Here is a 16,290-nt window from a genome sequence, read left to right on the forward strand (position 1 = left end):
TCAAAGGCAATACAAACCGCACAGGACGTAGGGTATTATGCTTTTAGCGGCCCGAACCTGTCTAAATCTTGTGTTCCTTTGCACCTTCGAGTTCCTGATCTCGGCGACACCCTACCTACAAACTCACCACCTCGGGATATCCCTCGGTGGACGTGACGGTAAAACACCAACACCCCCTACCGAAATCTAGTAATAGGTGCCGGGGAGACGCTGGGAGGCTGGGGGATCGCTCACCTGATTCATTGAGATTCCACCAAACCACCGGATGGCGGAGGGGCCGCAAGTTACTGATGATCTACGCTTCCAGTCGTCCACGACCCGACGGATGTGGTCGTCGATGAGCTCCACCAAACAAATCAAACAAGCATTATGATCACCTTTGCGTGCAAAAAACCCCAGAAAATCAAACGCAAAAAACTCCTGTGGGCGAGGGGGCATGGATGGGGGGGGGTTCACCTGCGCTGATCTGCAGTTCCTATCATCTCCGATTCCAGATGACCTTGATGGATAACCTCCACGATAACCACGAACAAAACAAACTGAGAAAATCAAAAACGCTGCACGCGAGGGGGAATAGATGCCTCAAACGGGGCGTAAGGGGCGAACTTTTACATGGGGTGGGTTTGCGCTTCAATCCCTCTTAGAAATGCTCTCACAAGAGCCCATATGTGCACGCGGATGGTGGGGATTCGAGCAAATGCCTCCAGGGCGGATGAGAGAGTGAGAGAGGAACTTAGAGAGAGGGGATGAGTAGAGGATATGAACGGGCGCGCAAAATGATGTTTTGAATAAAAAATTACCTCCGCTGGCTGGTACATGGGGCCGCCAGGTTAGAGGCGCGTGGGTGGCCGGCTGGCCGCGCCGTTGGATCCAGGATGGACGACGGATGCAGCCGGCTGTTCAGATGGATGAGAATACGGCCAGCCGTAATAGAGTTTTATATTTAACCTATTAATGTTTCTTCTAATATTTCTATGTGTTTTCTGGAAAAATAAATCCAAATTCAACATTTCTGGTCTTCCAACGCTGTGAAATCCTTTGCGCGATACTACTATTTAGCTCCAAAATTTTCTAATTTTTTTAGGTAACAAATTAGTAACAGCGACCTTTTGCTTCGAATCGAAGCAGCCCGAACCGAGCGAATCAACGGCCGCGATTGGATGTTTGGTCTAACGAGAATCAATCATACTCGCCCAGTCGCCCGACTCTCCCAACTACCAGTGGTTTTCCCCATTCCATTATTTTCCCCTCTCCCTTTCAGATCCGATCTGATCCCCGCCGGCGACCACCGGGGCACCGCCATGGCGCTCAGCCTCCGCCGCAAGCAGCTCGGTAAGACCTAACTCTCTGTTCGTCCTCCTCTCTACACCTATGTGTCCGCCCATGTCTGGCTCTGACCGCGCTTTCTGCATCCGATCCAGATGTGATCGTGCGGATGCTGCATCTGAACCAGCAGCAGTTGCCGAACGGCGGCGAGGGGCAGGGGGAGGAAGAGGCGTACAAGCTCCTGGTGATGGACCCGCCCTGCATCTCCCTCCTCTCGCCGGTGCTCAAGGTTGGCGACCTCCGCCGCCACGGCGTCACCCTCACTCTCGGCATCGACCGGCCGCGGCAGGCGGTCGCCGACGCGCCGGCCGTCTACCTTGTCCGCCCCACGCTGTCCAACGTCGACCGCATCGCCGCCGACGCCGCTGCGGGCCTCTACGCGTCGTTCCACGTCAATTTCTCCACTTCCGTTCCGCGGCCCTTGCTCGAGCGCCTCGCCGCCTCCTGCGCCGCCTCGCCTCCCGCGTGCGCGGGCCGCTTGGCCCGCGTCGCCGACCAGTACATCGATTTCGTCTGCCTCGAGGAGGGGCTCTTCTCGCTGGCCCAGCCCCGTGCTTACGTCGCGCTCAACGACCCCGCTGCTGCCGACGCCGACATCACTTCCCTCGTCGACGCCGTCGCTCTGGGCCTCTTCTGCGTCTTCGCCACCCTCGGTGTGGTGCCTGTTATCAGGTGCGCTCGCGGGGGCCCTTCAGAGATGGTCGCCGCTGCGCTTGATGCCCGGCTCCGCGATCACCTACTTGTCAAGCCCAACCTCTTCACGGAGGCTGCATCTGCCGCTGTTGCCTCGTTCCAGCGCCCTGTGCTGTGCCTCTTCGACAGGAATTTCGAGCTCTCTGTTGGAGTGCAGCACGACTGGAGCTACCGGCCGTTGGTCCATGATGTGCTTGGTTTGAAGCTTAACAAGCTGAAATTACCTGCAGAGAAGTATGAATTAGATGACTCTGATAAATTCTGGGTCACAAATAGCTGGTCACCGTTCCCCAAAGTCGCTGAGGAAATTGAGGCGCAGCTTGCCAAGTACAAGCAGGATGTGGATGAGGTGAACCAGCGCACTGGTGGTGGCAGTGGAGTTGAGTTCGATGGAACTGATCTGATTGGCAACACAAGGCATCTCATGAATGCGGTGAATTCACTCCCTGAGCTGACAGAACGGAAGAAGATAATTGATAAGCACACAAACATTGCAACAGCATTGCTTGGGCATATTAAGGAGAGGTCTCTGGATGGATACTGTGACTGTGAGAATGATATGCTTGTGAATGGCACTGTGGATCGGAACACACTGCTGAGCCTCCTTAGAGGCAAGGGCACTAAGGAAGATAAGCTTCGGCTAGCTGTGACCTACCTGCTGTCCTTTGAGACACCGCCATCATCGGAATTGGAGCAGGTTGAGGCTGCACTTCGGGAATCGGAAGTAGATATGTCAGCATTTCAGTATGTGAAGAGGATAAAGGCATTGAACACTCAATTTGCTGGTGCATCAGGCACAGCAACCAAGAGCAACATTGTCGATTGGGCCGAGAAGCTTTATGGGCAGTCCCTTAGCGCTGTGACTGCAGGCGTGAAGAATCTCTTATCAGATGGGAGGCAGCTGGCGTTGACAAGGACAGTTGAAGCTCTGATGGAAGGGAAACCAAACCCAGAGGTGGATGACTACCTCCTTTTTGACCCACGAGCCCCTAGGTCAGGAACTGGTGGTCAGTTTAAAGGACCCTTCAGAGAAGCTATTGTTTTCATGATCGGTGGTGGAAATTACATTGAGTACAGGAGCTTGATGGAGCTAGAACAACGCACACAGCCTTCGAAGCATGTTATATATGGTGCAACAGAAATTCTTAGCGGTGCGGAGTTTATTCACCAACTTGCGGAATTGGGGCAGAAAGCTGGATTGGGTGGTGGCAGCAGCAACATACCACCAGGTGCTGAGCAGTAGATAGAAGCTCTTACCAGACCTTTTGAAGTTAAGGATTGATTCATGCTTCAGAGATTACAGTAAATAGGCTTATACCCCGCATCTTGTTTTAAGGAGCGAAGTTATCCAGGCTGTGTAGACTAGTGGTACCAAATTTCCTAAACTCAGGTTTATGCTCAATTGAATGAGGTGTCAATACATAGCTTTGTGGTTATTTCAATTTGGGTGTCTGATATAATCAATTGCCCATGTATGCCTATTTTAATTTGCTGTACTCTATTTCCTTTTGTCCCTTTTTAGTTTACTGAGAAATTTTTTGGAATTATGTTTGCACACTACCATGGATCTGTCCTTGAATATTATGATCAAACACCATTTCTGATCTTTTGATAAATTGATTTTAGTTGAGATCATGGTACTACCAGGTGCTTAAATATTTTCTTGCTGTAGTGCATGCATGCCTTTCTGCTGATCACACGTGGGTTCCTGTGATAGCATTTACATGATTCACTCTCGTTAGTATGTGTGTGTGATAATACTATTATGCGAATACATTTTGCTGGTTGAGAATGTACCTCAAGAATGTGGCAAAGAATTATTTCCCTTGCATAGTTGGATGCTTGGATTATGGTGAGTGTATTGTTCAAGGCCGTAACTACTGTATGACATTTTTATTGAAGCACAGCTAGTGCATTGTGCTGTTTCCAGTATGCATGTTTTTCTGTCAAATTAGATGATAATGATACAATGGTACACATTAAGAATGTGGGAGTTTAATAGTCTTTATCCCAATAAATGGGCTGAGGTTGCGTTCTATTTCATGTTCACAGCCCAATATATGGGCTTTGCTGCGGCCATAACTGTCATGTAAATCTTATTCACTCCCTCATTTTCACGATGATTTATGTCAGTTGTCCCTTCCACAAGTGATTGTTATTGGACCATTCTAGTATTATGTTTTATTGGTTTCTCCATGAACAAGTTATATGCTTCTACACAGTTGAATTACATGATATTGTTTATTTAATGGCACACCAGAAAACCCCTTAAGATGCATAACACTTATTGTTCTTCAATTGAAATATACACTCCCTGTTCATTTAATTATCTCCGTGGTACAACTGGATGGTTATGCTTCTTCCTGCAGTACACTGTATCACTGTGCCTAATTGTCATGGAACCTTGCGTTTTGTCAGATTGATCAGTGTTAGGACATGACTTTGGTTGAATGATAGCAAAATCTGTATGTACCTTGGTTATGTCTGTTTCAGTGATCCTGCATTGGCCATCCAATTTTATCCTGTTATTCATCTGAAAGAACCGAGTTTTCTGTATGGTGTAGTGGAAACTGGTAAGCTGCCGCTGAACTAATAAGGTCCCTTGTATACCTCTGCTGATACAGCCTCTGCAGGTGTCGCTAGAGGCGGCACATGTCATCGATGATTTCTTGTTCTAGATCATCCTCTATATCTGCATCCAAATCATCAAGGAATTCAGCTCCTCATTTGAACTGTGTTCTCTGATATGCCGCCCTGCTTGCAAAAAGAAATGGTGAAGTAGTTTGTGCTATGTGTTTTCTCAACCTTGCTTTTGCTTCAGCTTCTTGTGATATTTGTAAGTAAATGTTAACAGAAGCTGGTGTATGTTTCAGTTGTTCCAGGAAAATAAGTTGTATGTGATCCAAAATACTGCTTATCTTTCCCTATACCTGGAAGGAGCATAACTAATAATTTTGTATAGTTACAGCATGGAAACTTAAGAAACATGATAAGAAGGGGAATATCATAGCTCTGGAGTAACAATTTAATTAGATTAATACTCAATTTGTTCCAAAATGTAGGCCGGTTTTTAGATGCTCTGAGTCTGCGCTAACTTCGACCATGTTTATAGAATACTGCATCAATATCTATAACGTCAAATTAGTTTTATTAAACACTGTTATGACCGGCATCACGCACCAACGCCTGGCCGATCCAGTGGCTAGGCCAAGCTGACGGTCATGGGCTGCTTGCCCAAGATTTCCCTTAGATTAGTTTTGGAATTAATCAAGCGAGGCAATTATCTTGCATGGCCTCACGGGGTCTTCTCCCACGCCTCCTCTCCCCCGCGCATGCCGCCGCCGCTCGCCTGCTCGTTGCCAGGGGTTCAAGCCCCGGCCGCCGCCCTCCTACCTCCGCAGCTGCGGTAGGACCCCTGGTCCTATCATACCAGAGATGCTAGGCATCGAGGATCCGGCAGCCGCTGGTTCTACTGTCGGCCCCGACGCCACCGCGAAAGCCATGGCCAACATCGCCATGCAGCTGGTGAACCTCTCCACCCGCATGGTGTCCTTGAAGAGCTAGAAGGCGTCCTCTTCGGCGAGCGCCATGCCCCAGGGTTTTCCCTTCGGGATGCTGGATTACGGCTCATTGGCTTTCCCGGCCGCTGCCCCCACAGCCACCGTGTCCACCGGGCAGCCCGCTTCCGCCGTCACCACTGCTTTGTCCCCCCCTCCCATCCACCAGATCAATTTTCCCCACTCACCGTCCCCAATTCCCACCATGCCGATGTTCCCACAACTGCCGCCATCCTCCACACTGCCGGTGTACGTAGCGACAGGCGCACCCGGGATGTACGCCGGTGTGGGCGTTCCCCGTTTTAGCAAGTTGGACTTTTCCACCTATGATGGCAAGCAAGACCCCCTGAATTGGCTCAACCACCGCGAGCAGTTTTTCAGGGCCAACCGACGCTCGCTTTGGATCGGGTCTGGCTCGCCTCGTACCACCTCGTCGGGGCCCAGACGAAGGCGTGCCGTCGTGGGAGTGGTTCAAGGACCTCTACCACCAGTCCCGCCATCCGCTCCAATCGCCTCCTGGAATTGGCGCGGCTGCCCTTCCACTCCACGGTCTAGGACTTCTAGAAGCGCTTTAAAGCAGTGGTGTGCCACGCACCACATCTGCTGTCAGATCTGGGACCACGGGACTGCGCACATGGCGTACATATTCTAGGATAGCGGATGGGATATGGCCCACACCCTACATCCGTTGCAACTACACGTACCGTAGTATAACTTGTCGGAATAGAAGGAACCTACCTGAGTACCACTCGGTTAGGACTCCTAAGCTCGTATCTGGGTAGGATTTTCTTATAATCCTGTCCCCACATACTATATAAGGGTGGGTAGGGACCTCCCTCCAAACATACACACGTGAGGCAATACAAACCTCCACACAGGACGTAGGGTATTATACTTTCGGCGGCCCAAACCTATCTAAACTTTGTGTTCCTTGCACCTTCGAGTTCCTGATCTCGGTGATACCCCACCTAAAACTCACCACCTCGAGGGTACCTTTGGTGGACTTGGCGGTAAAACACCGACATCTACTGGCCTGCCAGAAGGCAGACCTGTCCTTGTCGGGGGCCTTCCCGAACACATCCAGGTCGACATCGAGCTATGGGAACCCAAGACCTCCAGATGTCCATGTATCTAGCAAGGGCTTATGAGCGCCGCGGGGCAGCCACCATGCCGCCCCAGCTGTAGCGGGCCGTCCGGCCTCCCCAGCGCCCTCCCTCGACGCCAGCCGCCCCGCTGCGTGCCCCAGCTACAGGGGTGCCTGCTCCCCCGAGGAAATTCCGCCGCCCCACACCGACCGAGATGACCAAACGCCATCACTAAGGGCTGTGCTACAACTGTGATGGGCCATACGGTCGGAGCCACTAGTGCCAATGTCTCCTCTACTTGGAGGTCGCCGACTACGAACCTAGCCGACGAGGCACCCGAGGAGGAGAGCGCCGAAGCAACCCTCGTGGATGGGGCTGATGATCTGGTCGTGTCTCTTCATGCCATCGCCGGCATCCGCACTGAGGACACTATGCATATCCACATCGACGTCTGTGGCTACTGACTCATCGCCCTCCTAGATAGCGGCTCGACCCACAACTTCATCAATGCGGGGGTCATGTGCCGCGTCGGGCTGGTGCCGGTGGGCGCCGCCATTCGGGTCATGGTGGCCAATGGCAACCGCATTCCCTATGACGGCGTGGCCTGCAATGTGGCCATGTGCATTGGCTAGGAGGACCTCTCCATCAGTTGCTTCGGCATCGACTTGGACGGCTTCGACCTCATCCTTGGCGTCAACTACCTCCGCACCTTGGGGCCCATCTTGTGGGACTTTGAGGACCTGTCCATGACCTTCTAGAGGGGCGTCCGCCGCGTGTTCTGGAAGGAGGTGGGTTCCCCCCACCACGCCGCCACATAGCGGGCCCTCCACTACCTTGTCGGGGACCCCTAGTTACTGCTGCTGGAACACCTCCTCGAGCATTACAACACGATCTTCGATGAGCCTCGCAGGCTGCCACCGGCGCGTCCCTATGACCACCAGATCCACTTGCTGCCGGGCACAGTACCGGTGGCCATCCTCCCGTACTGGTACCCGCAGCTTTAGAAGGACGAACTTGAGCAGCAATGTGCTGCCATGTTGGCCCAGGGCATCATCAGGCCGAGCACGTCCCCATTTTTGGCTCCGGTCTTGCTGGCGGATGGCACCTGGCGCTTCTGCATCGACTACCGAGGATTGAACGACAAGACATCGAAGGACAAGTTCCCAATCCCAGTAGTTGATGAGCTGCTGGATGAGCTCCACGGTGCCATGTACTTCACCAAGCTAGATTGCGGTCTGGCTACCACCAGGTGCAGATGCACCCGGCGGACATCAAGAAGACAGTGTTCCACACTCAGCACGGCCACTTCGAGTTCCTCGTCATGCCCTTCGGCCTCTCCAACAAGCCAGGCATACTCTAGGCACTCATGAATGACGTCCTCAGGCCCTTCCTCCGCAGGTTCGTGCCCATTTTCTTTGATGACATTCTGATGTATAGTTCATCATGGTCTGAGCACTTGCAGCATGTTCGCCTCGTCCTCGACGCCCTCCGCTCCCACAGCCTCCATTTGAAGCGCTCCAAGAGCTCCTTTGGGGTGTCGTCGGTCGCCTACCTCGGCCACATCATCTCCGCCAACAGTGTCGCTACAGACAATGACAAGGTGGATGCCGTCTTGTCTTGGCTGGAGCCTCGATCGGCCTGGGACGTGCGCGGCTTGCTGGGACTGGCCGGCTACAACCGAAATTTATCCGGGACTTCGACAATCACCACGCCCCTGACGTGGTTGCTGTGCAAGGACACCTTCGCCTAGACACCTGAGGCGGTGGAGGCATTCGCGGCGCTCAAGTGCGCTATCTCCACCGGCCCAGTCCTCCATATGTCGGACTTCGATCAATAGCTCATCGTTGACTGCGATGCCTGTGGCACTGGTTTGGCGCCGTTCTCCACCAAGGGGCAGAGCCAGTGGCCTTCTTCAGCCGACCATTCGCCGCCCGCCACCACAAGCTAGCGGTGTACAAGCGATAACTCATTAGCCTAGTGCAGGCCATGTGGCGCTGGCGGCCGTACCTCTGGGGCCGCCAGTTCCTCATCCGCACCGACCACTATAGCATAAAGTTCGTCCTGATCCAGCGGCTATCCACCGCTCCTCAGCATCCGTGGATCAGCAAGCTGTTCAGGATCGATTTCGCGATCGAATACCGCCCCGGGCTCCTCAACATGGTGGCGGACGCCCTATCGCGCCGCGACACCAACACCGGTGCCGACGCCGCCGCACTGCACGCCCTCTCGAGCCCTTCGCTCCAGCTCCTTGACGAGGTGCACGCCGTCACTGCGACCGACGAGGAGATGGGTCGTCTCCTCCTGCAGCTGCAAGACGCCTCCATCGGGGCGCTGTGGTGCACCGACGATGACTTCCTGCTCCACGGCAAGCGCATCTTCATGCCGGCGCAGCATGACCTGCATCAGCGAGTGCTCGCGCTGGCCCATACCACCGCCCGCGAGGGTATCCAAAAGACTCTCCAACGACTACATGCAGGCTTCTACATTCCCAGCGATAGGGCGCTCATCCAGGACTACATCCGTGCCTACTTCACGTGCTAGCGCAACAAGACGCCGACCCTACAACCCACCGGCCTTGTTCATCCACTAGACGTTCCATCACAGGTGTGGGATGAAATCTCGATGGACTTCATCGAGGGCCTACCCAAGGTCCACGGGAAGACCATGATCCTCACCGTCATCGACCGCTTCTCCAAGTACGCACAGTTCATCGCCCTCATCCACCCGTGCTAAGCTGCCTCGGTCGCTCGTGCCTTCTTCGACGGCATCGTTCGTCTTCACGACTTCCCCACGTCCATCGTCAGCGACTGCAACCCGGTCTTCACCAGCCACATGTGGTGCGACCTCTTCAAGATGACTGGCGTCAAGCTCCGCTTGAGTACAGCATTCCACCCTCAAACGGACGGCCAGTCGGAGGTCGTCAACAAGGTGATCGCCATGTACCTCTGCTATGTCACAGGGGACCGACCGTGCGCTTGGGTAGACTGGATCCCATGGGCAGAGTATTGCTACAATACTTCCTTCTACACAACGCTTAGCACCAAGCCCTTCGAGGTGGTGTACAGCTAGCCACCACCGCCTCTACTTCCTCACGCTGCAAGGGCCGCCCAGACGGAGGTGGTGGACATGCTGCTATGCGACCATGATGCCTTACTCATGGAGGTTCGCAACCGTCTTCTCCAGGCCCAGTAGCGGCCAAGCGCTACTACGACGATCACCATCGGGAGCTGGAGTTCGCGGTGGGTGACCGGATGTGGCTCCATCTCCTACACCACCCGACACACTCGATGGAGTCCCGACCCAAGGGGAAGCTGGGACCGTGATATGTCGGGCCCTTCCAGGTGCTGGAACGTGTGGGGCAGGCGGCCTATCGCCTTCAGCTTCCAGCAGGCGCCTGTCTACATGATGTGTTCCACGTGGTGCTGCTCAAGCCATTCCACGGGGAACCTCCTACGACTCCACCGGCTGTACCACCAGTCCGAGACGGCCGCCTGCTTCCTGTGCCCGAGCAAGTGCAGGGCGCCCAGCTACAATGGGGTGCCTGGCACGTCCTCGTTCACTAGCACGGCCTGCCAGCAACGACGCCACACGGGAGCTGCTTCAGTCGTTCAAGAACCTCTACCCCGACTTTCAGCTCGAGGACGAGCTGTTTGAAGAGGCGGGGAGAGATGTTATGATCGGCATCACGTACTAACGCTGGGCCCTCCAATGGCTAGGCCAAGCCGATGGTAAGGGGCTGCTTGCCCAAGATTTTCATTCCTTAAATATTTTGGTTTTTTTCCATAAAAATAGGATCATGTTTGGATTTGTTAGAAGAGGGATAAATACCTCTAAACAGTTTTGGAATTAATCAAGCAAGGCAATTATCTTGCCTGGCCTTACGGGGCCTTCTCCCAAGCCTCCTCTCTCCCTCGCTCGCGTGCGCTGCCGCCGCTCGCCTGCTCGCCACGGCGTCTACTTGCCGCCGGGGTTCAAGCCCCGGCCGCCGCCCTCCTACTCCTACAACCTCCGCGGCCATGGTAGGACCACCCCTGATCCTATCAAACGCACTATGAAGTATGTCTTGATAGTGTATTTATTTAGTATTATAGGTAATCTATTTTTCTATAAATTTAGTAAAAACTTAGGAAAGTATGATTTGAGATAAAACTAAAACGATCCACATTTTAGAACAGAGGGAGTAGATGATAACCTGGCTAGGGCCGCCTATTGTCCAGACAAACGAAAATTCTATGCTGATGTCTTTTTGTTGGCTAAGGGTGTGATTGGTTCCTGCATACCGCCCAACCTGGCCCGTGGGATGCAACATTGGTATGATTGGTTAGCTAAACTAGCTTCTGAGACTGGTCCGCGCCGTGCAAACAGTCTCTCCCAGCCAGGCTCGCTAGATGCAGGAATTCAAGCGTATCTCCGCGGCCAAGCTCGCGCAGTGCATGCGTGAGCCCATGGGTATGCGTGTAGTGAGAGCAAAAGTAAATTGGATGAGCGTTGAGCATGCAACCAAACAGAGTCTCTGACGAACCAGGCTGGATACAAACAAGAACCAAACAAGAGGCTGTCGCATGCGGTGAGCCAGGCCCGCGAGAGTATGTACCTGACATGCGAGCCAGGCCCGGCTGGTTCACGAACCAATCACGCCCTAAGATGTTTGTGTGCTGTTTCTGTTCTGACAACATTTTGGAATGAGGGAGTACAAGGTAACAGCGCTGCCCATGCAGACGAACAGAAGTTTCTACGTTGATGTTCTTAGAGCCCGTTTGGTAGTGGTCCCGCGGCTCCACTCCATGCGAAAATCAGCGGAGCGGACAGCGATTTTCATGGCCGATTCTCGGTCGAAGATCCCGGAGCGAAAAAACGATTCCACGTAGAAGGGGAAGCGAAAATCGGTCGAAGATCCCGGAGCGAAAAAAACGATTCCACGTAGAAGGGGGAGCGAAAAATACCTGCTCCCTCATTCTCTTCCGTTCCCCACCCGCGTCGGCCGCCGCTCGTCCCCGACGCCCGCTCGTCCCCGTCACGCCCGCTCCGCTCCGCTCGTCCCGCCGCTCATCTCCGACCGCCGCTCGTCCCCACTGCCGCTCATCCCCACAACGGCCCTTCGTTGATTTGGAGCCACAGCCCCTGATTCGCTTCCGAATCGAGGCTCTGCTGCCCCTCTCCGCGGGGCTCGAGGTCGGCTGCAAGATCCCTCTCCGCTGCGCCTTCCCTCGCCTCCCTGCTCGAGGATTTCGGGAGCTTGATTCGTCTCCCCTTGCTCGCCTCCCTCCTTCGGCCAGCGAACTCGATTCACCTCCCCTGCTCGCCTCATCTCACCTCCTTGCTGCCGGTGCCGTAGCCTGTAGGCCCGAGCTCCCTCTCGCTGGTGTGCTGCCTGCTTGCTGGTGCCGTGCCGAGATCCCGGCCGCCTCCGCCGGTTCCGCGCCACCGGCCTGAGCTCCCTCTCGCTGGTGCCGCGCCGCTTGCACCGTAGGCCTGCTCTCCCCTCGCGCCGGTGCTGGAGCGAGAAGAATCCCCACCAAACGGTGATTTCGCGACAAAGGAGCCGAAGGGAGCGGGAGTCGAGTGGAGTCGGAGCTAGAGCTGCTGAGTTGGAGCAGAGAGCGCGGGGGGCCTTATTGTTGGCTAATGGCTAGGGTCATGCTCTGTTTCTGTTATGATATATTTTTATTGGTATTGTTAGGCTATCTCCAACCGTCATTCTCGATATCATTCTTTATATCCTTCATTTACAGAATTCTCTATAAGATTCTCTCCTCTATATCTTATTTCTCTCCAACAACGTTCTCTAAATCTCGTTCTCTATACATTAATCCCTATATTAGAAATGTATTTTTTCCAAATTTTTGTACGTACATATTTATCATACCTCAAATGCTATAGACATATTTTATTTTTTATTTAATTCAGTGTTTAAAACGTAAAGAAAAAATAGAGAAGAGGAGAGAGAATCTCTGTATATAGAGAAAACTTGTAGCGTTCTCTATTTTAGAGGACCATTTAAAGAACGCTGCTGGAGCAATAGAGAACGGAATCTTCTCTATATATAAGGTAGAAAATAGTTTAGAGGGTACCGTTGGAGACAGCCTTACACTTCATATTGTGCCGGACCAGACCCTTTCGTACGCTTGCACTGGACATTATCAGGCCAAAGATTCGGACAAAATTCCTTGATCACCTGCTGATTCATGTCCTTGTGTGATCTCGTAGGCACTTTATGACTTGAAATTTTTGTTCAGTAGTTTTACTGGCAAGCCGGATCTGCATCCGAGTAATTCAAGGCAATTAAGACTTGAATCTTTGTTTTGATTGAACATTCCAACATGGATAGACCCCAAAAGGATACTTGGGGCAATGACATTGTTTCGTTTCCTTTCTTTGTTTGGTTTTTCATGTCTTGCTTGGTGACCCTCCGAAGTCCAAACATTGAGTCCTTCTGCTTGAAGATAGCATTGGATAAGCACATATTATTGTTGGAACCTTGTGCCATCGAAACATGCGGCATTCACGGCAGTGAAACCTAAAGGTTATAATGAGCCGGTTTGACAATGTGCTAAAGAAATTTACGGAAAGTGTGAGTTCGGGTTCTGATACTGGTGGTAAGATGAATCAATGTGTCCATCCTGAGAGTCGGAGCAGGTGAATTAAGATTAAAATTAGAGCTAAGCCTAAGGTCCAACTGAAACTGTGTTCAAATAAACCTAAACATTTTTATCTAGAATACTATTTTGATAGGTTTCAAAACTTTTTGAGTTCTCCGACACCAAGCCAGTGATCTATCATCTGGTGTTTGATTTTGTCGTAACTTGTGCAACGTGCTTAACTTTTATTGTAGCATGCGCAATGTGACTAAAACCAGACATCAATGGCATGAATTGCTCGATAGCCAGCCAGCAATTAGTGTTGAGAATATAGACAGATGCATTATTAAATTTTGTATGAAATAAATCATGATGAACACAGAAACTAGCCTGCATAAGTCTAGCATACTAGTCAGCATAAACAGCATAACCAGGAATTCAGGATTATTTCATAGAAATTGGGTTAGTACATGCAACAACATGTCAACATGTTGACATGTACACGTACTAGGCCTTGGCTGGAGGATTGATGACGACGAACCGCCGCTGCGGGAGACGACGAAGGCGGTTGGCCCGTGAGGCGATGGAGTTGGGTGGAAGACGCGCCGTGGTGAAGATCTTGAGCAATCGCGCAAAAACGCTTCCCTAAAATCTTATTCGCCCTCTCCCGGTGCAGGATACCAAAGGCGAAGAGTTCCGAAGACCTGCTCTCCCGTTCGTCGGTGCACGCCGGCGCTCGGGATGGAGAAGACTATGGTGGCGGCGCAGCAACGAGAAGAGGCAACAACCCTAGGTTTTGGTGTGTGTTTGGTGGAGATCGATGAGTCGTATATATAGGGAAGACAAACCGATCTCGCGTTGTGATCGGGATCTAAACCGATTAGGTTTAGGGTTTAGACTTCCATATCTCGTAGACTTAGGGACCTAATCACCAAAAATTAAAACATCAAAACGAAGCCGCGCCCCCGCAAGGCAAGGGGCCGTATTTCGACGGACCATTCATGCAGGTGCCGCGCCCATGCCCTTCGCCCCGCCCGAGCCCGAGCCCGGCAAGGCGTGCGCGCGCGTGTGGTGTTTTATCTTCCCTCCTCCATCACATAGCTTAGAGGAGTGGAGACAACCTTCATATTTATGTTGGTCATCCCACTCCTCCACTAGCAAGGTGAGACTAAATTTTTACCACTTCCTCTTGCACACATGGGGCTTTGAGATTTATTAGAATTTTTGAATTTGTTAATGGGCCATGCCCACTAAAATTCTAGCAATCACCCACCAGATTTCAAATGCCCATTTAGAGTTTTGCCTGTTCTTATCACTGTTTAATATACTGGTGTTTTAGCTGAGACTGTTAAGTTGAATTTCCGTATAGAACTTCAAGTTAAGCTTATTCACAACTTGACAATGGACTATGCCTTGAATTGCTAGTTTTCTACGAACAAGTTTCACTCAAAGTCATAACCAGTACATGGCTGCCAGTAGCCTACCCCGCGGGTGGAGCATATATGTCGTACTCCCTGATCTCTTCATGAGCTTGCTAGAGATCACCCAAGTCTCATAGACTGCGATGTTTAACAATCAGGCTCATATAGGTGTGTTCTTTCAAGAACGCTCTGTAGGACAGCACCTTTACTTATCAAAGCCAATAGAAATACATTAAGTCATATAGCCAACCTGCCTTACAGCATTTGAGAGTATTGCATCTTCACTTAGAGAGGGTTAAAAAGAAAAATTAATCTCCTCATTTAACCAATAGCTTGTTCTTCCCAGGTCCTAATTTACGGAATCTCCGATCACATAGGTTGGGTTACTACTATAGCAACCTATATGGGTCTCATACCCATCTCCCTCGATGCATTTTCAATCACATTCCATGAAAGCCTTTTTGTAAAGGGATCTGCCAGGTTTTTCACCGTTGAGATATAAGTCACACTTATCACTCCGGAGTTTCTCAACTTTCTGACTGACTTCAGTCGTCTCTTGACGTGTCTTGATGACTTCGCATTATCCTTAGCACCGTTAACCTTGACTATCACTGTTTGATTGTCACAGTTCATAAGGATAGCCGGCATTGGTTTTTCAACCATAGGCAAGTTCATCAAGAGCTCACGCAACCACTCTGCTTCAATAGTTGCTGTGTCTAAAGCAGTAAGTTTTGCTTCCATGGTTGACCTCGCCAAAATGGTCTGTTTGCAAGACCTCCGTGATATCGCACCACCTCCAAGGATAAACACATCCCAATCGTGGCATAAAGCTCATATGCACTAGAAATCTAGTTCGAATCACTATATCCCTCTAGCACAACGGGGTGCCCAGAATAGTGAATCCTATAGCTCATAGTGCCTATCAAGTAGTGCATAACCCTATCAAGTGCATGCTAATGATCAGAACCTGGGGTTGACATGAACCTGCTCATTTTGCTCACAGCAAAAGATATGTCAAGCCTCGTTGCACTAGCTAAGTACATGAGTGAACCAATAATCTGTAAGTACCTCAATTGATCCTTAGCAATTTTCTTGTTCTTGCAGAGTATCACACTGGGATCATAAGGTGCTGGAGATGGCTTGCTACTCATGTAACCGAAATGGTTTAAGACTTTCTCCACATAATGGGATTGTGACAAAGTAATCCCATTCTCATCCTTAATAAGCTTGATGTTGAGGATCGCATCAGCTCACAGATCTTTCATATCAAAACTCTTTGATAAGAAATGTGACAGTTCAAGTATTTGTAAACTAGGCACATTATTTGTTAGTGTAAAGTATGTGCTTGCTAGTGTAAAGCTGTGTGTGTTTATGTGAAGTTTTTAAAAATTTAAATGCACATAAAAAGGGTATTTTTATAATTACAGAAAAACCTAGGGTTATTTTTGCAAAATATAATTGGATAAGGGGTAACTTCAAAATAAGTGAAGGGTGGTTTTGTAAACACGTTTTTCTTACTTTATCCCCTTAAAAAATTAATAATAAAATAATAATAAGATAATATAATAATATAAAAATATGTATATATCCAAAAGTTTCATTTGAAATGTATATGTTGAAAAGTGTAAAG

At 50.8% G+C, this 16,290-nt stretch overlaps 1 protein-coding gene across 1 annotated transcript; it reads left to right on the forward strand.

Annotated features, from left to right (window-relative positions):
- Nucleotides 1–1,184: 1,184 nt before the first annotated feature.
- LOC112876692 (SEC1 family transport protein SLY1) lies at nt 1,185–3,654 on the forward strand. The gene is made up of 2 exons (XM_025940859.1): nt 1,185–1,332; nt 1,422–3,654. Exons 1-2 carry the CDS (start codon nt 1,302–1,304, stop codon nt 3,260–3,262), a joined length of 1,872 nt encoding a protein of 623 aa, XP_025796644.1. The 5' UTR covers nt 1,185–1,301; the 3' UTR covers nt 3,263–3,654.
- Nucleotides 3,655–16,290: the final 12,636 nt, after the last annotated feature.

This window comes from Panicum hallii, chromosome 9, assembly GCF_002211085.1.
Source record: "Panicum hallii strain FIL2 chromosome 9, PHallii_v3.1, whole genome shotgun sequence".
NCBI classification, from domain to species: Eukaryota; Viridiplantae; Streptophyta; class Magnoliopsida; order Poales; family Poaceae; genus Panicum; species Panicum hallii.